At 59.4% G+C, this 25,890-nt stretch overlaps 1 protein-coding gene across 3 annotated transcripts in view; it reads right to left on the bottom strand.

Moving 5' to 3' along the window:
* PEPD (peptidase D) overlaps positions 1–25,890 on the bottom strand; it is a 116,020-nt gene that overhangs the window by 7,252 nt on the left and 82,878 nt on the right. For all 3 annotated transcript variants that reach the window (XM_044911485.1, XM_021700755.2, XM_044911486.1), the window contains 3 exons: positions 16,599–16,667; positions 15,087–15,164; positions 5,110–5,258 (listed from right to left, as the gene is read on the bottom strand). In XM_044911485.1, the coding sequence (XP_044767420.1) occupies positions 5,110–5,258; positions 15,087–15,164; positions 16,599–16,667 (296 nt within the window). The remainder of the gene's footprint in view (positions 1–5,109; positions 5,259–15,086; positions 15,165–16,598; positions 16,668–25,890) is intronic.

Here is a 25,890-nt window from a genome sequence, read left to right as displayed (position 1 = left end):
GCAACTTGGCCCCAGTGTCTGGCCCGGATGGTGGTTACGACACCCTGGGCCAGGGCAGGGGCCCCGAAGTGTGTGAAGGTTGCTGTCCTTGGGCTAGGCTGGAGGAGTGGATGCGAACCAGGGGACTCCAGCGGCATCCCCCAGGCTCCCCCCCAACCTCAGCAGAAGGCCCAGTGGTCCCCTCAGCCTGCTCATACTGGTGATGGACGCCAAATTGGGGAGCACACTACAGACTGGGGGTCACCAGTCCTGCCCGCCCTCCCGCCTCCAGCAAGCACTGGAGCTTGTCCCCTTTTCCCTGGACATCTCCTGAACCTGGCCCCTGACCTCTCCTGGCCTCCCGCCACCTTCCTGCAATGCCTCATTCCCCCTGCATCCTGTACGAGTCAGGTGAGGCCAGTCCCTGCCCTGAGGACAGAGCCCCACATTCCTCAGCCTGGCCTCCCTCTCACCCGCCCCTGCGCCCACGGCCCTTGGTGGTGCTGGCACTGCCCTGTGTCTTCCACCTGCTGGCCCCTCAGCTGGGACCACCTCGCCAAAGCCTCCACCTGCCCACACTCACTCCCATTCTTGCTGTGGGCCTCTGTTAAGGCTTTCTCCAGGAAGCCCTCCCTGACCGCCCCTTCCTGTGCTGCCAGAGCTCTTCCTGCCAGAGGACGGTCAAAGCCCCTGCGCCGAGGAGAGACCCGTGTCCTGCTCCATGCCTGACCAACGTGTGGCCTGAGGAGGAGCCCCAGCCTCCCTCACAGCTCTCCTGTGTAGTCAGTGCTGTGACCTCATGGGCCCGGGATCTGGGTGTGCCCCTGACCCTGCTCCTCTGGGCACTCAGACCCCAGGGTGCCAAGCTAGCAGCTGGGTTTGCGCCCTGCCATCTGGCTGTGGGCTCCGAGGGACCAGAGCCCTGGCGCCCGGGCCCCAGCATGTGTCCAGACCATCCCCAGGTCACAGGCTGGTCTTCCGTGCCCACCTGATACCCCTCAGGCCACACCTTCCCCCGACGGGGCCCAGGCCCGGACTGGCTCCTTGGAGCCTCCGCAGCAGCCCTCACAGCCTGAGGCCTCCTGCCCAGAGCACGGCAGCCCCAGGGGCTCGGGGCCCCGAGCTCAGCCAGGAGGGCCCGGAGAGCTGAATCCTCACGGCTACTTCCAGACAAAGAACTCACTTCATCCAAAGACAATGGCCCTCAAGAGACCCTGTGCGCGCCAGGCCCTGGGGGTGCTGCAAGCAAGGCGCAGGGCTGGGTCCCGGGGCAGGTCCCAAGGGCTGCAGGGAGCCGTCTGGTAGGCCAAGCTGGCGTGGGGCTGAGGGCCTCTGGCCCAACCCCCCCCCACCCAGACCCGCCTGCTGCCAGGACCTCCGGGGACCCATTCACCCTGCGGGAAGGGCAGGGGGCAGTGTGCGCCCCGGACTGCAGGCGCCTCTATGCCGAGCGGAGCGTGGCTGGCTCTTGAAGCCTCTGCAAGCAATACCCCCCACCTCTCCCGCCTGCAAAGAGCCCGAGGGAGGAAAGGAGGCCAGGGAGGGTGGGAACTTGCCCACCATCCTACAGCCAGCAGGGGGGCCTCTCAGGACAGCGAGGGCCACACGGGGCCCTCACCAGACAGCCCTCCCTGCCCTGACTCCTGCCACAGAGGAAGCCTGCGGTCTGAGTGGCACCGTCCCCGCACCTCCGTCTGCGGCACCCCGGCACCCCTCTCTGAGGAGAAGCCGAGGGGAGTCCGGCCACTCCAGCCCCCATCCCCGTCCCTGCCCGGCAGGCAGGCAGAGCTGGCTGAGGCACCCCAACCACAGACCATAGCAGACACGTGCCGGGCCATGTGGGCCCGCACGGCTCCGGGGCCCCGGGTCCTGCCTGCCGTCCGGCCCGCTCCGGGGGCAGCCTGCTTCTCACTTCACATCGGCTGTGCCTCCCCTCCATGCAGGTGGCCGGGACCCTGACCACAGCAGAGTGGGAAGTGGGGGGAGCTACGCACACCTGCTAGGGTGTGGGAATGACTGGGGGGGTCGTTTGCATAGACAGAGACTCCACCGTCTTTGCAGCCCAGAAGCGGTGGGGCCCCCGAGCCCAGCGTGCAATCTGCACCCCCTATGCCGGGTCCCGGTGGGGGCATGGGCTCAGAAGTGGGGGAGGGGGGCTGCAGCCTAAGCATGGGAGGCCGAGGTGGGCAGGTGAGCACAGAGAGGGAGGAGCTGCTGGGAAGCGGGATGCGAGGCTGCAGGAGACCTGGGGACTTCCAAGTGACCTCAGTGCTCCACAGTGGCTGGAGGGACAGAGGCTACAGAATGGCCCCGGCGCAGCGCCCCAAGGACACCCTTCTCTGAGGTGCTCTCTGGGCACACTCCCTGGTCTGCTCAGGGTGGGCCGCCAGGCCTGACACACAAGCCGGGGAGAGCTTCGATTCCAGAAAGCAGTACAAGGCCCCTTCCGCGGGGCTGGCTCGGGTGGTGGTGGTGTTCCCCAGGGGCCACGGCCTCGCCAGCCTCGCCACCCTCACGCGGCCCCTCTCCATGAGCTCAGCCACCCTTCCCCGGCTGTCTGGGGGACAGGGAGGGGTGCCCCCCCACCCCAGCTGTCCGCTCACTGCTCCCTGCAAGGCCGCAAGAAGCAGTCATGCAGTCTCAGCGGGTGTGTGTCTTGGCGCAATAGCCGAACCCACAAACCAGGGGCATTTCCGCTAGGACAGGACATGGGGCTGACCTGGCCACGGCCTCCTTGCAGCTCTGAGGAGGCGACCTGCCCCCATCGGAGCAGCTCTGTGGGCACGGGATGCCCATCCTGCTTGGCCGGTGCAGCGTGGGACCCGGCGGGGTCGGCCCTGGGGAACTGTCGGCAGGGCTGTGTGTGTGTCTCAATCCCCAGCACCGGTAGAAAAGGTGGGGGCTACAGCAGGGACTCTGCTCCAACCCCCTCACAAGGGAAGCTCAGGGCCGCAGCGAGGCCCCAGCCTGCGCCCCGCTGTGTCCAGGAGGAGGCCCACCTCACGCGGTGTGCAGAGACCAGCTCAGCTGAGCCCAGCCTGGCCGGGCCTCAGGCCTTCTGCCTGCCCCGAGAGTGACATGGCCAGGCAGCCTTATGGGATCAAGGTGCCCAGGGGAGTGCGGGGACAGAGCACCAGGCCTTTCTCAGTGCAACTGGGGGCCCTGCGGACTAGCCTGTGGGCCTGGCCACTTTCTGGGCAGAATCGGGGTTGCTCTGTCAGCCGACTCAGTTGGCTAGGACACCGACTGGGGAAGTGCTACCCGGGTCCCAGCAGACTTTGCTGTGTGTGTGTGTGGGGGGGTGGGCAGGTGGGGTAGTCCAGGCCTGGGCCTTCACCTCCATCTCAGCACCGGGCAGAGGCTAAGCAGGGCCAGGGGCTTGAAGCCTGGAGCTCTGAGTTGAACAAAGCTTTCCAAAGCTCCGCCTGCCATCCCTCTAACCCTCACCCCCCCTCCCCAACCACCAGGGCCACGTTGGCCTGACTCTGCCTGCCCGTCTCTCCAGTGTGGACCTCGGAGCCCACCAGCGCAGCCTCTCTGTGCTGCAGCCCACCCCCACCGCCTCCTCGAGGGACCCACCATGGGGCATGGGGGCTCATAGGCAGCAGAGCGTGGCTCCGACCCCAGAGGGCAGGAGCACCAGGCCCTTCCAGCCCCTGGCCTGGACTCCAGGACATCTAAATTCACAACTGCCCGTGCGCAGGTGGACAGTCCACTCAAGGGAAAGGCGACACGGTTTGCTCACCCTGCGAGGTGATGGCCCAGCGGGGGGCAGCTGCCAAGTGGCCTGGCATGGGGAGCTCGAGGCAGAGGGAGACCCCTCCTCAGCCGCAGTGCTTGCAGACACCAGGGAGCGCCCCACAGCCCATGGCTAGCGGCGTAGAGAGAGCAGGAAGGGTCATGCCCCTCGGGTGAAAGGACTGCGTCTCCAGGCTGGACTTCACTGGGAATGGGTGATGCATTCCGTGCTTTAAAGCTAGATCCCCGCCCCCCCAGCCCCCCCTCCCCGGGGCCGCAGCCCACTCCTTCCAGCGCCCCTCCTGCACCTCCCCCACGGAGTCACAAGCACTGTTACACTCCCTTCTTCCACACAAAAGGGGGACTGGCCACCCCATTCTGCACTCTTCTGTCTCCATGCAACAAGCATCCAGAAGGCTCCCTGTGTTAGCGCTCCCGGAGTGACTAGGCTTTTCAAACAAGTGATGAACATGAGATGCTGTTTCCTTCTGCAGCCAACAAACCACGCAAGTCCTGTCACCTTGTCACCCCAGCAGGGGCTTAACTTGCAGGTTTTCCTTTCTTATCTTCCCTTGGGGGCTGAGTTGCCTGGCCTGGGACTCCCCGGACCGCCAGTTTCCCTCCATGGCTCCCCTAGCCTCTGCTGCGGGCCCGGTGGCCGGATGGGGGCCGTCCGGAAAGGCCTGCTCGGTGTGCCTCTCAAAGTGGCACCTGCTGAGCATCCCTCAAAAACAGCACCTTGCTTGTGCTGTGACTCATCCCAACACCTGGCCGAGGGGCCCCGGGGCTGTTTAGCCAACACAGAGCCAAGAGGCCTCAAGAGGCCACACCCTGGGGCTTTCACAGTTTGGGGATCTTCTTTTCCTAAGTAAGGGCTCCACAGAGGGACGCCAACGTGACTGCACGATCCCTCTGATTTCAGAATGAGCTTGGAGTCCAGCCTTCGAGGAGGTCATGGCCAGGCCCCCAGAGGGCCCTGCGGCAGCCACCCACCATTCCCCAGACACCGCGAGACACTCAGCCCCCACCAGAGCCAGTGGCAGCCTGAACAAAAGGGCGCCCCAACACCCAACCGAACGCCAGTGTCGGCGTCTGCCGGTCAAGCTCTCTCTGGAGCGGCCCCTGCGGGACAGGACAGGGGACATGCTGACATCGCACTGGCCCCTGCGAGCAGGGGTTCTTGCTGGTGGAGGATGTCTGATGGGATGTGGGGTGACTTTGGGCCGAGCTCCCCCATTCCCAGCCCTGTCCCTCCGTGGCGGTCAGCCCCTTTCCCAGGGCTGCTCCTGGGGATCCGATACCATCTGGAGTCTCAGCCAGTTGACCGAGCGAAGGGGGACGGAGTCAGGCTGTGGCGTGCAGGACCTGCCTCACGGCCACCAGCGTCCTCACCTGGCTTCATGGCGCTCATGACAGCACGGCAGCTCCGCAGCACCGCCTCATAGATGGCCTTCTGGTCTGCGGTGAACTTGCCATTGGCCGGGAAGGAGCACGTGATGTCGGAGGAGAAGCAGTAATACTCTCCACCCATGTCGAACAGGCTGCAGGGAGAAGAGGCTGTGAGGTTGGGATGGCCCCACCCCCTCTCCCCCAGGAGGCTCAAGGACAGCCTGCTGGGCCCTGGGGGTGTCAGGGTGCTGAGCCCGAGCCACCCTGTTGCATCACTGGTGCGGGCAGCAGTGTGGGGCCTCCCGCCCTGCTGCGTCCTCACGCTGCCATCTCGGGAGACTTCCGACCCCGACCAAGGAAGCCTGGAGGAAGCGGGGCCGATCCTGCACACATTCCCCTGCCCTCCCAGGCATCTGGGGATGCCCAGCTGCGGGCCCTCACCTGGAGAATGAGGGAGGAGCAGAAATGTCTTCAGGCCCCGACTCACCATGTGGCCTCCACGCGAGCACTCCCAGACCCTCCCACGACTTCCCTGCCCCAGCACTGCTCAGGGGCCTTGGGATGGATGAACCCACCCGACAGACAAGGTGGACTAAGCCACACCACCCAGCTCTCCTGGGCCCCAGGGTCTGAGTGAAAACCCAGTGGAAGGGTCCCTCTCCCCGCTGGGATAGGACCGATGTGCTCTACCGGGGCATGAGGGAAGGACCGGGAGGACGTGGCAGACAGCAGTCCTCACATCCAGCAGGGCGCCCCCACATCCCCAGGGGTGGGGAGTAGGAAGCTACGGAGGCCCTGAGCTGGGGTCTGAGAGCCAGCAGAGGCAGGAAGGTGCTGGTACACACAGGCAGGCTCCTGAGTCAGGAGGGCAGCCCAGCTCAGCCTGCCCGCTGGACCCCCTGTGACCGGGCCCAGTGCAGCAGGGATAGGAGGGTGCTCGGTGGGCCTCTCCCGACACCCTGGCGGCCTGCCAGGAGCCAGGGCCTCCGGAGCCTCAGTGGTCAAGGGCAAGAAAGAATCCTCCCCTGCACCCTGCATGCTGGGATGTGACGGGATACGTGAAGTGCTGCTGGGTCACCATGCTGACGGGACCCCAAATGAGAGCAGGAGGGGTGTAGAGACGGAGTGCCCCCCTCTATCCTGTCCCTCCCCGAGCATCTCAGCAGGCCGCTTGGCAACAGGCATACAGAGGGGACCCCTTCATCAGCCAAGCATGACGCTGATGGAGACAAAACCGAGGGACAGTGGTCTAACACCAGGCCCAGGATTCTGCTGCGTCCTCAGCGCCAGGTGACCAGAGTCGGGGGGAGCTGAGGGGCGGGGGGCAGGCTGCAGCTGCATAGATCCTGGCAAACCTGAGCCCGGGGCAGGGCTGTGCTCTCCCCAAACCCAAATCCTCGTGGTGAGCACAGCCGCTCAACAAACATTGCAGGGGCCGCCTGTGCACCTGCCTTTAGGGCCCCAATCCCCCACCCCAGACGACAGAGGAGGGGGTCCCTGCCCCTGCCGGTGGAGGAGTCGGGCCATGTGGCCTGACAGGCAGCACCCGCTACTCCAAACAGAGTTTTAAAGGAAAAACTTGAATGCTCAGGATCCCCGGACGCTCTGCTGGAATCCAAAGTCCCCAGCCGAGCGCTTTTTCATCTCCTGTCTTTTTCCGATTGCAAAACGCCATAAACAGTGTCAACAGTGCAAAAAGCACCAGATAACACCTCAGGTGATTCTCAGAGGGTGGGGGGAGAGCCCCAAGCAGTATGGCACGGGAACTTCGGGCCGGGTCAAAGTCACAAACTCTAGGGGACCCTGCCTGGGGCAGGCTCGTGGCAGGGCCCTGGGCCTCACTGGGGGTAACCCGAAGACAGGACAGGGAGGCCTTGAACAGACACACCCAGGCAGCTGTTCCCCAGGAGGCTCCAGATGCACCCGGGGGATTGGGTCAACAGCCGCCTGCAGGCTGACTCCTGTGCGGGGGGTGGGGGGTGGGGGGACACTGGCCCCACAGAGCTGGCCAGGAGGGCAGGGAACGTGAGGCTCTGAACATGGACCCAGCAAAGCCTCATGTCCAGGGACAGCAGCTCAGAGCCCAGCGACAGGCCCTGTTCTGATTCCAGCGCTGGGCCCCCTGGGCCTCAGCACTTCTCCCTTTAAGATAGGGGCGCCATCGCCACTGTGTCCTCTCAGGGCTGGCATGTAGGCAGGCGTGGGGCGCGGATCTGTGTGGGGCCATGGCCCAGGTCCACCCTGGGAGCAGAGCATTCTCATTTGGGCCCCTCCAAGGCAACAAAGGAACACGGTTTGTGGTTTGTTGATTCAGAACATCCAAGAATGGTCTGAGCAGACAGGATGGAGCTGGGGGCCTGGGCGACACAGGCCCGTGAGGGCCACCCCATCGGGGGGCAACCGCCGGGGCAGACAGCTCTGCTGGACTGTGCTGATCTCAAAGAAAAACAGAAATGGAACTATTTAAAAAACGAGGAAGCCCACAAGAGCACAATGAAGGCTGGAGTCTTCTAGAGCAGTGGAGACAAGACACTCCTCTGCGGCAGCCAGACTCCTGACGGAGTCTCCAAACATGCTCCTCAGAAACACAGTGAGAACATGGGACAGGGGTGCTGGGAGCCCCTCGGCCAGCCTGGCTTTACTGTTCGGACTCTAGAAGACCTCGCTTATATTTGTTGTGTGAGAACCGTCCGCTCGCTGCAGAAGGAAGTGTTCGCCTAGGTGGCCAGCTCCATTCTGCCCAGCGCTGCTCGGGCACGGGGCTGGAGTCTATTTTCGTGCTCTCAGTTCCCTATCTTTCTCTGCTTAAAAAAAAAAAAAAAAAAAAAATCCCCCTCAGAGTTCCTACACACGTAAGTTATTCAGATTCAAGCCAGTCCGGAATCCAAGGACGAAAGCGGCCTCTTTCATAAATCATCTCCCTCCAGCTCCTCTGTGTCCACTTCACCCGTCCTCTGAGCGCTAAGTGACGATGGGGAATTCGGTCATCCTTTGGCTCCACCGAGCGCTCAGGATCCTCCTCCCCCTGCCTGGGGACACCCACCAGGGCCGCTACCATCTTTGGCCGAGTGAATGCGTGTGATAATCTAAGACATCTGGGGAGCTGTTACGCATCTCCAAGCAATACACTGGCGTCTCTTTGCTCATATGTGTTTATCTGGTTCTATTTCTGGCCGGGATGAGAAGTTCTGTCTGCCCTTGGCTCCTCCCGGGCAGCTTCATGCCCGGGCTGCCCGCCACCCTTGGCTCAGCAGGGCCCTCCCCAAGCCCCCCTCAGCTCCCCGGGCCCCACCGCAGGGACCAGCCGGCCCACAGGCAGAAGGTCTCCGAGATGGGCCAGTGACAGAGGCTTGGGAAGCATTCTGAGGAAACGCTGCTATGCACGTACAAGGCTCTGCGCTCAGCATCCCGAGCTGTGGCCTCGCCCCCGGGCCGCCTCTCACCCAAGCCCGGCCAGCGCTGGGCCTATTCACCGTGGCAGGAGCATTTCAGACCTCAATTCGCCGCCACCCCAGCCTGTGTTCCAGGCGAGGCCAGGGGATTTCTGAGAAGCAGGAAACTCCTGCTTCCCTCCAGACCTCAGCATGAGAGAGGAAGACGTGCCGCTGGCTTTCCCGTTTGTGTCCTGCAGCCGGCAGCCCCTCCGGACAAGGCACGTGGCCCGCCCCCCAGACTGCCCAGCCCCCACTGTGACTGGCGGGGCCGAGGCCATCACTTGGAGGCCACAGGCTGACTCATCAAGCAGACCTCTCCCCAGTACCTTCTAGGCATCCCTGCTCCCCACTCCAGTCACGGGTCGGCTGCTCCTGGGGAGCCCAGGCAGACAGAAAAGTTGCCCAAGCGACCAGCCCCCAGAGACCCAGAGCCAGCAGTCCCTGGCACACAGGCTCGGGCCGGGGGCGTCCTGCGTGTCTGGAAAGAACTGTTGTTCCCACTCTACAGATGGCGTGGGGAGAAGCAGAGCCCCCATGTGGGGCCAAGTCCCCTGAAGGGCACGACACGGCACCTGGCCCGCTATGTGGGTGGGACACAGTGACCATCCAGCCAGGCACTCTCTGCCACCGCGGCACAGCAGACAAGGGCTGGGCATCAGGGCAGTGGCCTCCGTCGGGGAGGGACGGAATCGTGTCACGAGCCCAGCACATGCTTCATTTCACTTTTTTGGTCAGCAGTGTCCCATGATGTCTGTGACCACCCAGGCTGTCTGGACTAGTGCTTTTCAAGCCAGGGGCAGTAAAGTCAACTGAGTGGGGTGCAGGCAAGGAACGTAAAGTACACAGAACGGACAGACCATGCAGAGGGGTACCCGGTTCTAGTCTGGGTAGGTCTGCGCACATGGGATGGGGCCAGAATGTGAAGGTGCTTCTCACTGGGATGTAAGGCTGACGGCTATGGCCACTGGTCTAGCTGTCCAGGCTAGCGGGGTCTGTGCCCCCCAGAGAGTGTTCTCTTACCCTGAGACCTGGGCATGTCTTTAAGACCACTGAACCCTCGGTATGGGGCTGCTGGGTGAGAATCAAGTGTTCCTCTGAGGAAACAGCCAGGGGTCAGGGAGCAGGCTCTGGAGATGACACTCGTTCTCTGAAGTCAACCAGGACATCGGGCACCAGGACAAGTGAAGCCTGGAGGCTCCCTCAGCCCAGCTCCACCATCAGCTGTGGGGGGAGCCCCCCTCACCCCAGCTCCGCCACCAGCCCTAGACACTCGCCCCTCCGTGGGGCTGCAGGTGCCAGGCAGACATCAGAGCAGATGGCTCCCAGGAGCAGGCAGGACCATCCCATCACAGCCTGTGGGACACCAAAGGGGCTGCTGGGGCCCCGGGTTAGTGGCGGGGGGGCCCCCTACAGCCTGCAGGCTGGGGGCAGGGTGTCCGACAGAGATGCAGACTGCTGCCCACGGCACGGTGGCCTGGGACGGAGGGGGTGAGGTAGGGTGACTTCCCCCACGCAGTTTAACATCTAGTCCACGTCAAGCCTGCGGAACTAACTGGGAATGAGACAGGGGCAGGAAGGAGCCGGCGGTAATGGCGCTGGTGGCAGGAAGGGTGGCCAGCTAGGGAAAGAGCCTGCCTTGACCACGATCCCTCACAGGTCTGTTCCCCCATCTGTGGAAGGAAAGGACGGGGCAGCTTGGGGGTGTGACATGGTTAGCATGTGCCACTGACACGCCGGTGACAGGTCAGGTGTCTCCAGGGGCTTCCCTCAGAGGGAAGCCCTTATTTCTCTGGGCAGAGAGAAGCGGGGCTTTGGTCATCACGTGCTGTGTCCCCACCTCTGCCGGTCAGCAGGGCAAGGCAAGCGAGAGCCAGGGCATCAGGCCGACCGTTAGCATGGCAAGAAGAAATAGAGGCCCCCGACCCCTGACAGGAGAGGAGAGGAGAGGAGAAGGGGAGCGGACCTGGCATGGGGCTGGGACAGGCCTCTCCCCCTAACTGGGCTGGCTGTCCCCTCCCATGCCCCGGGGGCAGCACAGACAGAGGGCCAGCAGGGAGTAGGCCGGCCCACACATCCTGAGACAACGCTGCCCTCTTCTGGCCAGTGCTGGGACGTCCGGCGCGCCACCCACTGGCCACATCCTGCCTACAGCTGGACAACCCAGGCCTGGGCATCCTTAGGTGCTCTAGAAGGTTCTAGAAGTATACACAGGGTATCCTACCTCAGGAACCACTCCCCCCGCTCCCTGATCGGATGGTAGGGTGGGAGGCAGCAGTGATTGAGGAGGGGTGTCCCAGCTGTTTTCCAAATCAGGACCCACCGGAGGCACAGCCTGGGCCCCTCCTGCCTCTGCCCCTGGGGTGATCCTGCCGAGGGGCCCTGGGGAGGCAGGAAGGCTGCAAAGGCCAGCCTCAGACCCAGGAGCCCAGCACGAGGGAGGATCCGACTCTGGTGCACTGCTTCCCAGTGGATTTGAACACGGACAGTGGTGCTCCCTGGTAGCCCATGGGTGGCACACCAGCCCCTTGGCACCTCCACCTGCCTTGGGGACTCTGGTTTCCAAAGCCCAGGCTGGTTCTGGGAAGCCAGGGCAGCCCATGGGGGCCACATTTGTCTTCACAACGTCTGTGTTCACACCCACCTGGCTGGGGCTGATTTGGTGGGGAGGGGTCTTCCAGGGCTCCTACCCAGAAAGAGTGTCCAATGACAGGAGCCACCATCCTTCGTGTGAACACGTGAAGAGCATGCATCAGCAAGTGTACCACACTCCTACCACCCTGTTTGACAAGGTCTGCCACTTGCCTTAAACGCCAGAACAAAAAGCAACTAATGGCTTCTCTAGGACCGTGGCTGGGAGACGGGTTCCTGGAGAACCCGTGAAAGGGCTCTGAGAGCCAAGGGCAAAGGCCCAAGAGGTATCTCCCAAGAGGCCTCATGGCTCTGAGGGAGCTGAGTGTGAGGCCCCAGGGATCTGAAGCCACATCAAAGTCTGGTTCTCCACCTGTGGCTCATGCTGAGCAAGTGGGGCTGCATCCAGCAGGGAGACATGGGAAGGGGCCCACGGAGCTGGCGTGGTGGGCGAAGCAGCCCTTGCTGTTCAGTCCTAGGAAGACAAGGCGGACATGGAGGGCGAACCAGTGTGCCTAACTCACAAGCCCTGTTCCCAGGGCAATGACTGAGGCCGACAGCAGCTTCGACCCGGCTCCCGGGAAGGTGCTGGTCCTGGAGGGACGGAGGCATCGGGGGGTGGGCCTGGCCAACCTCACGTCCCACCTGGCACTCACCTCGAGGACAGTGCAGGGCTGAAAACACAGAACAGGCCTCAGTGCTCATGAGCTATCTGCCTCAGGCTCGGCAGTGCCTCTCACCGCCCGTCTGTCATGGAACCCGCTGCTGGAAGGTGGGCCTCAGGGCCCCAGAGCACAGGCAGAAGCCCAGCCTGCTGGCTCTGAGGATGGCCACCACTGTCCCTCTCACCCGCCAAGGCCACGCTGTGCCAGGCTCCCCACTCAACACTGCTTATTCTCGCTGAATCCTCCCAGAGCTGGGTGTGAATGGAGAAGCTGAGGCTCGGGGTACCAGCCACTCAGCTAGGGAGGGGGAGGGCAGGGGCAGGAACTAGGGACCCTCCGCGCTCATCATCACACAGCCCAGGCTCTCTGAGGCTCCCTGTGGGGGGCTGTGGGCATGTCTGGGACCGGAGGGAGAGGGATGGAAAGGTTGACCGCCTCTCAGCCCCCACTCCCACCTTCTCCAGGAGAGCCTGACTGCGCTGGACCAGCTCTGGCCCCATGCAGCCCCTTCCTCAATGTTCAAGTATCTCTGGGGCATTTTCACCTGACTTCAAGGGACTGGAACAGTTGTACTCTGAGAGACACTCAGCTTCAGGAAAAACTGCACCATGCTCATATTTTGGTTTCATACCTTATGATGAAGTAGCGTGGCTTTTACGTTGGGATAACAGAGTGATTTATTATTTACCCAACACAGTAGGCGCGGCGAATCCATTTCAATAAAACAATGGATTATAAGCGCCACCAGCAATCTGGCAGTAGCAGTAATCAACAAAACATGTTGTTCTAAATGCTGCATAATAAATTGACTATAATAAACTCATAATTATTCTACTGGCTACATTTCAAAGTTACCACTAGAAAAATCAAATCACCAATTTGAACTTGGCATTAACATCCACGGGATTCCTGGATCAGCCCTCAGTCCTCCTGTCTTAGCTGCAAGCAGGAGCCGCAGGTGCCACGCGCTGCCAGGAGGGCCGGGGCCACATCTGGGCCACGTGGGAAGTGGATATATGCTGCGCCTTGGTCAGCCCAGCCCCACCCCAGCAGCGGCCAGTCCAGGAACGCAGCTGTGACCAGCCTCTCATGGGGTGAGGACCGTAGTGGGGGCAGATAGAGAGTGGAAAAGTAGCCACTTCCTCTGGGGTGTGCCAAGTTCACAGAGGAGAAAAAATCACGGCCACATGGCATGGCCACAGGGCCCTCCAGGCGGCCAGAGCTGGCCCCGGGACAGCCAAAACCCGCTGGTATGGCGAGGTCTCTGCCTCTGCCCGGGGACTGGTTTCCCACATCCTGGCCTTGTGGCCCAGGCGGAATGGGCGGGACAAAGAGCACTAGGAAAGGTTCCAGGACGCAAAAGTCCCTGGAGACACCAGGTGGTCTGTCTTTGGCCCAGAGGGCACGGTGCTCCCGTCTGCCCTTAGTCTCCAGCTGAGCCACATCTCAGGCAGCCACCCCCCTCCCTAAATCCCTCTGGCTCTGCACCTGGACCTTCCTTGTGTCTCAGTGACCTCCCCTACACATGGCAGGGGGAGGCATGGGGTGGGGGCAGGGTGAGAAAATCTACCTGAAGAGACGTCCCTGGGGCCAGGTACAGGGGAAGGTCCTGTCAGGGTTTCTGCATACCCTTGGCCCCTATGCCAAGAAGGACACCAGCCACTCTGGGAGGGGTGCAGACACTTTGGGTGTCCCCCTCTGTATGCTCCCATTCCCACTCTACTGGCCCAGACCCCCCAGGAAAGGGCACATGAGCTCAGCCCCTGCCTTTCTGACACATTTCTTCTGCCCCTTCATGCCGTTCTGAGAGCTGTGTGTTATCTCCACTGACAGAAAAGTAAACTGAGGCTCCAAGAGGGAACTCAAGGGCTTTGTTTCCTCCCAGAAGGTGGAACTAGGCTCTGGGCGACAGCGGCCCTAGCCAGAACAGCCCGTCCCGCTACTGCCCCCGGGTGATAGCAGAGCCCACAGCCAGTCACCGAGCCCAGTGTGCCCTGCGGCAGGGACGGACCCCCTGGGGTTGGGTGGATGTCTGAAAACACTTAGCAGGGACAGCTCAGAACACAGCTCAGGCCCCCCAGTGGATGCGGGCCAGGGCCTCTTGAGTGCAGGTTCCCCTCCTCCCTGCCTCAGGGCTGGGCTACACGTGCGGGAGGCCAGGTTCTGGCCGTCGGGCTGCATGGCCGGAACTCCAGCAGGGGAACGGAGCCTAGCTGGGCGACACCCACAACCCGACACGAGGCACGATGCTGCCGGGAAGCAGGCTGGCAGGATTCTTGCTCAGGTGCCCAGCAACTAGGAGCTGCAGGCCCCAAAGAACCGGATGCAACAGTGCGTGCCCCCCACCCCGGCCATGTGTTGATGACCGTGGCAAGATGTCTGAAGACCAAGACAGGGTGGCCTCTGGGTGGCTTTCGGTGGCTCTCAGCCCGGCTTTCCTGAGCACAGGAGACATGTGGTGAGTGAGGCCAACCCCTCACCACATGTCTTCTGTGGGCTGGGCTGGCCCTGCCTGACGTCTGGGAGGTGGAGAGGAGAAGTGGGCAGTGCCCAGTGTCCGAGTCAAAGACCCGGGGCAACTGCCCAGAGAGGTGCGGCCTATGCTCAGTATGAGCCCTCCACCCCGGGGGGGGCGTGAGCAGGAGTGCAATCCTGCCAACAGGGGAGAGTCCATCTGGGGGCCGAGGGCTGCAGATCCTGCCCACATCTGCTTGGTCGGGGCTCTAGGAGGTGCCCTGAGCACCTTAAGCTGTGCTCAGGAAAGCCCCGCAAACAGTCTTGAAGGTCAAGAGCCCCCTCTGACCTCCTGAACTCATGGCCGTTTATGGATGGCTGAGGCTGGCAGGATTCAGAGGGTGGGAAGCTCCCCACGGGTCTTCCCCGCTCCAGACTAGGTGCCCGCCCTCCTGGTACCGAGACAGAGTTGTGAGTGGCAAATACGGGGCAGGCGCTGGGGGCCAGCTCAGGCTGCCTCTGAGGCTGTGCCTCAGCAACCCCCCACCACCCGGCACAGGGTCCCCCGCACCCTCTCTCGGTGCTTCTCTGGCCTTGCAGAGAAGGAGCCGTGCAGGTGGACAGCCCTGGTAAAGAAGTCTGGGCCCAGAGCAGACCTGGGGGCCTCACTGTGCTCAGCCCTCTCAGGGTGGGACCAAGAGGCCCCCCAGTCAGTCCCCCTGGAGGTGGAGACCCCCTGCGACCCCGCGGGTCACATGCAGAGCCAGGACAGGGCCGGCTCAGGGCTGGCCTCACTCACCACATGTCTCCATCCTGGATGGTCCGGTCGTTGGGGGCCCCGGAGTGTCCATAGTGCAGCACCGCCGAATTCTCACCACTGCAGAGGACCGGGGGAGGTCAACAGCCCATCCTCACCGGGATGTGCCCCTCAGAGACACAGCCACGGTGACACATGCAGACATGCAGACATGCACACGGCCATGCACACCCATTCTCAGGGGCAGGCCCCGGCCCATGGGCAGTACCATCCCCCCCTCCAGCAGAGGCCTGGGGGTGGCTGGCTCAGGCCGTACAGCTGGTGGCCAGCCTCGTGGCTCGCAGCTCCCATGCTGACATGTCAGGTCTCCCCCAGACAAGCGCTGTGTGGGCAGATGCCCTTGGGGCTGAGCATGTGGGACTGGTGGGGGGACAAGGGTCTGAGGCCCGGGGAAGGGACCCCGAGGAAGCGGTCTTCTCCTGGTTGTCGGGGGGAGGCCCAGGGGAATGGCCCGGACCATGGAGGGGCCGCCATGCTCTCAGCCTCGCTCCTCTACTCGAGCTTGCTTCCCTAATGAGCAATGCCTTTAAGAAAAAAAGGACTTTTAAGTCTGTCCAAAGGAAAAAAAAAAAACCCACCTGGGTGTAATATTTATGGCCCTGTTCGGGAGTCTCAGGAATCATAAAAGTAGAAATAATGATTTTTCACTCTATCCACCAGAGAAGAACATTTCCAAAGACTGAGACGTCCACATGTATTATTCATGTGCCGAGGACGTGCGCATCAGCAGAGCTGCTGGTTCCGTCCTGGCTGGGCAGAGGCCAGACCCTCTGACCCAGGGCGCAGAGCTGGGCGAGGCGAGCTAGGGTGCACCCGGGAGCCGAGGGGGCCACCCCCAGCCAGGATGTGCTCCTCAGAGACACACGCACGGTGACACACGCAGACACGCAGACAAGCACACAGCCGTACACACCCACAGCCACCGGCTGCCCCGTTCTCAGTGGCATTTGACCCCCGTGGCCTCTAAGCACACTCAGCCACGTGCAGCTGACACACACAGACACACACAGAGCCCCCCCCAGCCACAGTGTGTCGCACGTGGGGGGACACCCCCCACCCCAGAGACCCGGACCCACCCACCGTCAGGATGTTCCCTACACAGCCACACTGATGGCCACACACACACACAGACACGGAACCACGGCCTCCTGCACCGACATGGCTCCTTCCGCCTCTGCTGCACACAGAAGCCGTCACAGCTGTAAGTCACACCCTGGTCCCCACATGCTGGCTGTGTGTCTGTGTGGAGGGGGAAGGAAGGCTAGCCAGCAGCCCCAGGGGGGCAGCCACCCTAGAGAGGGCGAGGGAGGGCATGGCAGCGAGTGGGCCGGCTCCCTCCTGCACCCCGCACGGGCCGGAAGCCTTAGGAAGGGACAATGGCTTAGCTTCAGTGGGCACTGCTGTGGGCATGGTAGCGAGCAGGTATGTCCAAGCTCAGGGGGCGGGGGGGCCCTCACCTTCCCACAACCCCCCCTCTCTTTCATCCCCACTTACCTGCCACAGATGCAGGTGTAGGAGCTGTGGCGCATGCCCCCCCGGGAGTAGCAGTAGTGCTCAAAGAGGCTGCAGGGGAAGAAAGGACGTCAGGACGGAGGTGCCAGAGGATGCACGCCCTCCGCCCCACGCAAATCCTGGGCCCAGCTTGGCTTGCTTGGCTGTGCCCGCAGCAAGACCCAAGCTCCCCGGCATGGCTCTGTGAAGCTTGTAGCCCGGAGCCCAGGGTCGGCGCAGGCCATAGAAGCAGGGGCCAGTGAGGAGAGGGAAAACAAAACAAGAGGCACACCACCTCCCATGCTGGGGGGCCGCCCAGCGCCCCAGGCCCATCGGGAAGTCAGCCCTGGTCTTGCAGGAGGATGGATTGGGGCAGGGGCCACCGCTGTATCCCTGGGACTCCCGTGTCCACTGGCCACAGCCCACCCCACCACGAGGGGCTGGACATGAGCTCTCCCAGCCCCAAGCTAGCCTCAGATGGCCCTGGGCCTGACCCTGGGGAGGGGCACAGGGAAAGGAGAGCAGAACCGCTGGGCACTGGCCTGGAGGACAGGGTCGAGGGGCAGGCCCTCACGGAGACAAAGCAGGGCAGAGCGGTCTCTGGTTGGGGGCAGAGGGGATGGAGAGATACAGGGTCTGAGGACAGGTCCTCCTTCTCCTTCCTCAGGCCAAGCAGCAAATGGCCCCATGGACAAGCTCCCACTCTGGGCAGGGGAGGCAAAGGTGAGACCCTAGAGGGGGTCGCTAGCCCTCAGGGTGAGCCCAGAGCCAGAGCCTTGGGAGGCCTCCAGGTGCACAGGATGTCAAGGTCAGAGGGTAAACCACCCCTGGCAAAGGCCTAAGCCCTGCCCCCAGTCCTCCTGGGGCAGATCCTGCAGATGACCACAGGGGCTGATGGACCAAACCAGCCACATGAACACCACCTCAGCAGTGCTGAACTCTCGGGGGGCCTGGGCAACATCTGAGAAGCAGGTCCAGGGGGCCCCACCCCACCCACCGACCCCCAGGGCAGGGGCCCAAGCACAGGGCTGTGCCACAGCCCCCGTCCTCGGAACACCAAGGCTGCCCGTGGGCATGCTGAGTGGCAATCCTGCCCTGCTCACTCGAGGCCTGTTTTGGGGAACATCTGTATGGAGCAGTCTAATCTTCCAGGCGCTGTAAACATCAATTACGTATAATTGTTATGATTGGGTATTAAGTAGTTATCATGCAGGAACGGTTCTGCTCCATTCAATCGGCTTCCAGACTTGCTTCACAAACCTCCCAGGATAATTGGGTATCTGTGAGTGAACGATTTCCTCAACAGAAAGAATTTCAGGAACTGCCAGGGAGGCGAGGAAGGGCGCACACTCCCCCCTTATCAGTGCCCTGTATTCACAGCAGGGGCACTCTAAGGGCTGCCACCAACTTTCACCTCTGTCCCGGAGACCACGGGGGTGGCGAGACCAAGTCACAGCCCCGCGTTCGGCTACAGCCCAGCCCGTTCCTTCCTGGGGCCAGCCTTCCAGTGCCAAGCCCCGGCAGGCAGCCTCTGATACCAGGGCCTCGGACACGGGGCCCCCGCACAGCGAGCCCACATCAGGGGAGGACGCCCGATGCGCCGTGGAGCTGCTCCCTTATAAGGAAGACCCAAGCCTGTCCGGACAGAAGCAGATCTCGGGGCCGCATGGCCATTCTCCAGGGGCTGGGGACAGAGGGCCTTTCCTAGGGCGGGGACAGGCAGACAACTGTGGGAACAGCCAGGAAGGCCAGGCCGAGGGACAGCTGTGCCGCCTGCATGCGCAGATGAATAACCGGGAACATTCTGCAGAGGCCTGAGGACGTGGAGTGGGAGGGCGGCTTCCCTCCCTACAGCCTCAGCGGCCTGCATTTCCCGGCCGTGTCCTCTGCTCAGGAGAAACAGCCTTCATGGCACACTCCGGCTTCCATTTAAGAAAAAAGCACTTTAGGGTAAAAGGCACAGCGTACAGAAGCACTAGACTGAGCGAAGGCTGACCCAGTTTTCACCTGCGGATTGCAGCCCGGCCCTGGGGCAGTTTCTAGCCACAGGAAGAGGAGAAATGCCAGAAGCTGAAAAGTCACTCGAGCTGAAAATGACTTGAAGTTGTTCAAATTGGACTTCAGCATCTAATTTTGGTTTGAATTAACTTTTCTGACACGACGTGAGGACCAACTGGGGCTTTGGTGGCAATAACAGGCGAACACAACAGGCCCACGTTTTCTGCTCACACGCCTCGGAGGTCCCTCTCTGAGCCCTCAGGCCTGGGCTGTGGACACATGCAATGGTCAGGGGGCCCATGGAAAGATGTGTCCCACGCATTTCTGGTTTTCAAGGGACAGGGGTACTGAGCAGTGCATGCTGCAAACTGGGGCCACATGGGTGACACGGAGCTCCTGTGGAGCCTGGTAGGAGCTTGGTCAGAGATGCACGCGTTCCCACTACACAGCTCACAGACCGAGGCGGTGATAGAAGGGCAGTTGATAAAGACCCCTCTGGAATTTTATGGAAAATATGGCCAACTGTGAACCAGATGAGGATCAGGTGACCCATAGACAGAAGGGCCTAACTCCTGAGAGACACAAGTCTACAGCCAGATTCGGCTGGAAGCTACCCGTTGGTCCCTCTGGAGCCATAAGGAGACAATGGCAGAGTAAACTGAAAACTGGAACTGTAAACCGTCCCACCTCCCCCACTCAAGAGGTGCTACATGAAAGACAGTACACAGAACCATGTTCATGGGACAGGAAGGAAGATGGGGCCGGAAGGAAGGAAGACGGAGCTGCCAGGCTTGGGAAGCTGGAGGCCTTGGCTTTCACTGCCATGTGGGGACAGGGACAAGGCCTCAGGGACATAAGAAGTAGCAGAAGAGAACGAGACCCCACCCGCACATACAGCTGCGGCCCAGGCCGTGATGCACCCTCAGCAGAAGGCCAGACCTGGAGAAAATTCGCCAGCATCAAAACAGGCCATCAGGGAACCTGCCTGGGCTCTGGGGAAAAACAAAATACCAGCCTTCCCTCGGAGTTCATAGTGTGGGTCTGTCCTCCGTGGGGTTCAGGGTCCAGCGTGAACTACCTGCATGGTTTGGAGTGACACAAAGCTAACTGGGCGGCCACAGCCTCAGGCCAGCCAGGGTCTGTGTGCACGCTATGTACACAATACACACACACACACACACACACACTGAAGATGAACTAACAACCCACACTTCGTCCACAAGAGTTGTCAGACACAGCCGGCAGCAGGCTGGGACCCCCAAGGATTTCTGGTAACAGAATTTCAGGGACTATACGCACCCATGAACTGACACCTAACCACAGAGCATGAAAACACAACAGGTAGATCCTATGAAGAACCACCTCAAAACTTCTGGAAGTGAGCAGTCTACCCATCAGTAGATGGGGGCAGGAAGCCAGGCAGCAGGGCCGGTAGCCCAGAGATCTCCTCTGCCTGCTCTTTCATCTGTGACTCTCGCCTGTGTGTCCGTGTCCCGCGGGGCCTACCCGCCCCGCTCCCTCCTGCTCGCCTGCGTGGAGCATGAGGTGGGGAGCACCCGACCAGGCACCAGGCCCGTGGCCCGGCAGCAGGGGGGGCTTCCCGATGAGCAGAGGCAAGCCGGGGTCTCACACACACCTGCCATAACGTGGTGACTGAAGCTCTCCCCGGCAGGGCCGTGCCTCTATCAATTTACACTCCTTGCCTATAAATTTCTCCCAAGCAAGACACGAGTGGAAAATGCTTTGTCTCCAGACATCAGTGAGAACCTTTCAGTAACCTGGGAGAGTCTGTGCTGTGAATAACGAGGTGGATGGAGCTACTGCAGCGACAGAGGGGCAGGCCCATTTGTCAGTGCCTAGAGATGACGAACGGGGCAGGGCGAGCAGATGCCGAGGCCCAGATCTGCAGGAACGGTGTCTCTGGGGACAGCACTGGGGCCTCCGCCGGGGCCTGCACGTCCAGCCCGTGGAGCCTTCCTGGGCTCACGGCCCAGCTCCTGCCCTCTGAGGTTTATCACCTGATGAGGAGATAGCCACGGCCCTATAAAAATGCATCAGCTGCCCAAGATAACGGCAGAAGGGCTGCCGGGGGCAGAGAGTGTCAGCGAGTTATCAGCACAAGCGTGAGCGCCGGCAGATGGGCCAGCCGGGGAGGTGAGCAGGGGCTGCATCAGCCCCATCCTGATGCACGGCGGTTCCGGGGCATGCCGCGCCAGGAACAGGAGCGTGGAAGGGAAGATGGGCAGGCCGCTCGGCTGAGCTGCGGGTCTAGGAGAGTGAGCGGCTAGGACATGGGGTTCTCGTGTGCGGCCAAGGCACTCCAAGCTACACGCAGGGGCAGGTGCAGCCCACACCCACTGTTACTGTGGTCCCCAGCGGGTGCCCCACGTTCTCTCCTGGCAGAGGCAGGCTCCTCGTGGCTGCCCCCCACGTCCTCAGGCCTGTGGGTTTTCCACCCTGTGCCGTGTCCCATCGTCCTTGCTCTGGGCCACATGCCCAGCCTCCCGGGGGCACTGCTCAGTAATGACACTGAAGCCAAATCCCAGCTCTGCCATGTACCAGCTGTATGGCCTGTCCATGCCTCAGTTTCCTCGTCTGTAAGATGGGATAACAGTACCTTCCACAGAACTGCTGTATCACTTACGTGATATGATACATAGAAAGTGCATATAACAGTGTCTGCCACATGCTGAGCCCTACGTGCAGGACACATCAGCTGTCACCACTGTGGTCGTTCAGGGGCCTCAAAGGGAGTGCACACAGCAAGGTCCCCTTGAGGGAGGCCGGGCTTAGAACAAAGAGTCTCTTGTCCTTTAAAGCCAAACAGAATCTCTCTGTGGCCCGGACCCCGGCGCCCACATGGCGCAGTGCAGCCCCACGCGCAGGTGGACACACGCTGCCTCCCCAGGACAGACGCGCACACGGTGTCTAGCTGCCTCTGTCCCGCTCACGCATCCGGAAGTCTCGCCTCCTTAGGGAAGTGCCCCGGCCTCGAGGAGTGAGAAAGGAGGGAGTGGGGGTGTCTCGTGATGTTTTGGGGCTAATGACTATGTTCTGTGCAGTTATCACAGCACTGAGTTACTTTGGATTCACATTTATTGTTTAATTAACTACCCCTATTTTTGGGGTATAAATGACAGCTAGGTAATGAATGGGAAAGGCCTTTTGGAGACCTGAGTACTTACTAAAAGAAAATTCTCAATAGTAAGAAAATCACAGTCCCACAGAGAGGAGCCCTGAGACTCATCTAGAGGCAAGTGGAGTGTTTTCCTGTTTTCCTGCTTCCCCCAAGTGGAGGCAGCAGCCAGAGACAACTCGGATCCAGACCCCGAGGAGGGGTCTCTGCTAGGAGTCAGCAGCAGGAGAACAGCTTGCCCATGGAACCAGAAGCACATACCACATTACTGTTGAATTTCCAGGGAAGGGTGGATGCTATTCCACTCATTTCTTCTGGGGGTGATCAGATGTCGTCAGAAAGTACCCAGCAGAAGAGCCCCCATCCCGCCCTGGTAATCGCTGCCACCCATCCCAGCCTCTGCCTAAATTCCCAGGAGAGCCCCAGCTCCTGTAACCAAGTTCTCTGTGGGCCTTCTGAACGGCGCGTTCCGGCCTGCGTGGTGAACCGAGAGGCAGCCTGTCCCTCTCCTTCCCCAGGCCTCCCAGGGAGGAAAGACAGAGAGCAAGTGAGGGAGCCACCACTGAGGCTTGAGGGTGTTTTAAATGAGCAAGTAGCATTCACACAGTTTGTCACCAAGAAGGGACTGACCTGGACTAAACCCAGACATACATTATTAACAAAACTAGAAAAGGAGAGGAAAGATGGAGGAGGAGTAGGGGACCCTATTTCAACTGGTCCCCGGAATTGAGCTGGATATCTACCAGACCACTCTGAGCACCCACGAAACCAGCCTGAGATGTAAGAAGATCTGGATCTCTACAAACAGAATATCGCAGGCGGTTGGTTTTGAGGTACGAAGCGGAGAGCCGTGATTCCGCAGGCAGATATCGGAGGATAAACGGCAGCGGGAGGGTGCCTGGCCATGGGGATCCTACACCGCCCGTGAGTGACAGCCTCGCGTGCTGTGGACGGGGCATAGACTCGCAGACCAGTAGCAGCAGGGAAAGGACTTCAGGGCAGCCCCCGGGGCGGACACCCAGAGCAGCAGGGTCAGGCCAGCGAACTGCAGCCCCCCGGACGGAAACCCAGAGCGGCGGGGTCGCGCGCACGTGAACTGGGAGCAGCTGGGCACAACCCAGGCCGCTGCAGTTTATAGCAGCACGGACAGAAACGGAGACCGTGTGGCCTGGAGAGCTCACTGAAGAACAGACTGCGGTCTCTCTGCTCTGAGGCAGAGGGTTGGAAACAGTCTCTTCTGCTCTGACTCACGGAAGAGACGCGGAAAGCCGCCAGGGAAAGCTGCCAGAGAACAAAAGCCCCAAACACTGATTCCCACTGAGCCCATCCCCCGCCACAGGGGGGCAGGGCAACTCCGACCAAACAGGGTTGCCTGAGTAACAGCGCGGCAGGCCCCTCCCACAGAAGACAGGCTGGGAAAACAAGAGGCCAGCAACCCTAAGGTCCCAAGAAAACAGGTGCATCTTGCTTGGGTTCTGGTCAATAATTTGGACTCTATACATTCTCTCAAACACCCATCAACAGAATGACTAGGAGGAGGAGCCCCCAAAATAGAAAAGACTCAGAGATTATGACTTACGCTGCAGATTTACAAATGGATGCAGATATAACCAAGATGTCGGAGATGGAATTCAGGCTAGCAATTGTGAAGACAATGGCTAGAATGGAGAAATCAATTAATGGCAACATAAAGTCTCTAAGGGCAGAAATAAAAGGGGAATTGGCAGAACTTAAAAATGCTATCAATGAGATCCAATCCAATCTAGATAATCTAACAGCTAGGGTAACTGAGGCAGAAAAACGAAGAAGCGACCTGGAAGACAATATAATAGATAAAAAGGGAAAAGAGGAGGCCAGGGAAAAACAACTCAGAATCCATGAAAATAGAATCAGAGAAATAAGTGACACCATGAAGCGTTCCAATGTCAGAATAATTGGAATCTCGGAGGGAGTGGAGAGAGAGAGGGCTAGAAGATGTATTTGAGCAAATCGTAGCTGAGAACTTCCCTAATCTGGGGAATGAAACAAACATTCGCGTCCTAGGGGCAGAGAGGACCCCTCCCAAGATCAAGGAAAACAGGCCAACACCCCAGCATGTAATAGTAAAAACTCGCAAATCTTAGAACCAAGGAAACCATCTTAAGGGCAGTTAGGGGGAAGAGATTCCTTACATACAGAGGGAGGAACATCAGAATAACGTCAGACCTATCCACAGAGACCTGGCAAGCCAGAAAGGCCTGGCAAGGCATATTCAGGGTACTAAATGAGAAGAACATGCAGCCAAGAATACTTTATTCGGCAAGGCTTTCATTTAGAATGGATGGAGAGATGCAAAGTTTCCACGACTGGCAGAAACTGAAAGAATATGTGACCACTAAGCCGGCCCTGCAAGAAATATTAAGAGGGGTTCTATAAAAGGAGAAAGACCCCAAGAGTGATATACAACAGAAATTTACAGGGACAATCTATAAAAACAATGTCTTCACAGGCAACATGATGACAATTAATTCATATCTTTCAATAATCACTCTCAACGTGAATGGCCTAAATGCTCCCATAAAACGGCACAGGGTTGCAGACTGGATAAAAAGACAGGACCCATCCATATGCTGCCTACAAGAGACTCATTTTGAACCTAAAGATACATCCAGACTGAAAGTGAAGGGATGGAGATCCATCTTCCAAGCCAGCGGACCTCAAAAGAAAGCTGGGGTAGCAATTCTTATATCAGACAAATTAGATTTTAAACTAAAGTCTGTAATTAGAGACACAGAGGGACACTATATCATTCTTAAAGGGTCTATCCAACAAGAAGATCTAACAATTGTAAATATCTATGCCCCCAACATGGGAGCAGCAATCTACATAAGCCAAGTGTTAACCAAAATAAAGAGTCATATTGATAACAATACGTTAATTGTAAGAGACCTCAATACTCTACTCTCAGCAATGGACAGATCATCTAAGCAGAAAATCAACAAGGAAACAAGAGCTTTGAATGATACATTGGACCAGATGGACCTCATAGATATTTACAGATCATTCCACCCTAAAACAACAGAATACTCATTCTTCTCGAGCGCACATGGAACTTTCTCCAGAATAGACCACATACTGGGTCACAAATCAGGTCTCAACAGATACCAAAAGATTGAGATTATTCCCTGCATATTCTCAGACCACAATGCTCTAAAACTGGAACTCAATCACAAGAAAGAATTTGGCAGAAATTCAAACACTTGGAAGCTAAAGACCACTCTGCTCAAGAATGTTTGGGTCAGGGGCGCCTGGGTGGCTCAGTCGTTAAGCGTCTGCCTTCGGCTCAGGTCATGATCCCAGGGTCCTGGGATCGAGCCCCGCATCGGGCTCCCTGCTCCGCGGGGAAGCCTGCTTCTCCCTCTCCCACTCCCCCTGCTTGTGTTTCCTCTCTCGCTGTGTCTCTCTCTGTCAAATAAATAAATAAAATCTTTAAAAAAAAAAAAGAATGTTTGGGTCAACCAGGAAATCAAAGAAGAACTTAAACAATTCATGGAAATCAATGAGAACGAAAACACATCGGTCCAAAACCTATGGGATACTGCAAAGGCGGTCCTAAGGGGGAAATACATAGCCATCCAAGCCTCACTCAAAAAAACAGAAAAATTCCGAATTCACCAACTAACTCTACACCTTAAAGAACTAGAGAAAAAGCAACAAACGATGCCTACGTCACTCATTAGAAGAGAAATAATTAAAATTAAAGCAGAGATCAATGAATTAGAAACTAGAAACAGTAGATCAGATCAACGAAACTAGAAGCTGGTTCTTTGAAAGAATTAATAAGATCAATAAACCACTGGCCAGACTTACCCAAAAGAAGAGAGAAAGGACCCAAATTAATAAAATTATGAATGAAAGGGGAGAGAGCACGACTAACACCAAGGAAATAGAAACAATTATTAGAAATTATCAACAACTATATGCCAATAAACTGAGCAATCTGGATGAAATGGAGGCCTTCCTGGAAACCTATAAGCTGCCAAGACTGAAACAGGAAGAAACTGACAACCTGAATTGGCCAATAAACCAGTAATGAGATTGAAGCAGTGATCAAAAACCTCCCAAAAAACAAGAGTCCAGGGCCTGATGGATTCCCTGGGGAATTCTACCAAACATTCAAAG

The sequence above is a fragment of the Neomonachus schauinslandi genome, chromosome 16 (genome assembly GCF_002201575.2).
Source record: "Neomonachus schauinslandi chromosome 16, ASM220157v2, whole genome shotgun sequence".
NCBI lineage: Eukaryota > Metazoa > Chordata > Mammalia > Carnivora > Phocidae > Neomonachus > Neomonachus schauinslandi.
Note: the sequence above shows the minus strand (reverse complement) of the source record. Positions and strands in the feature narration are given on the sequence as shown.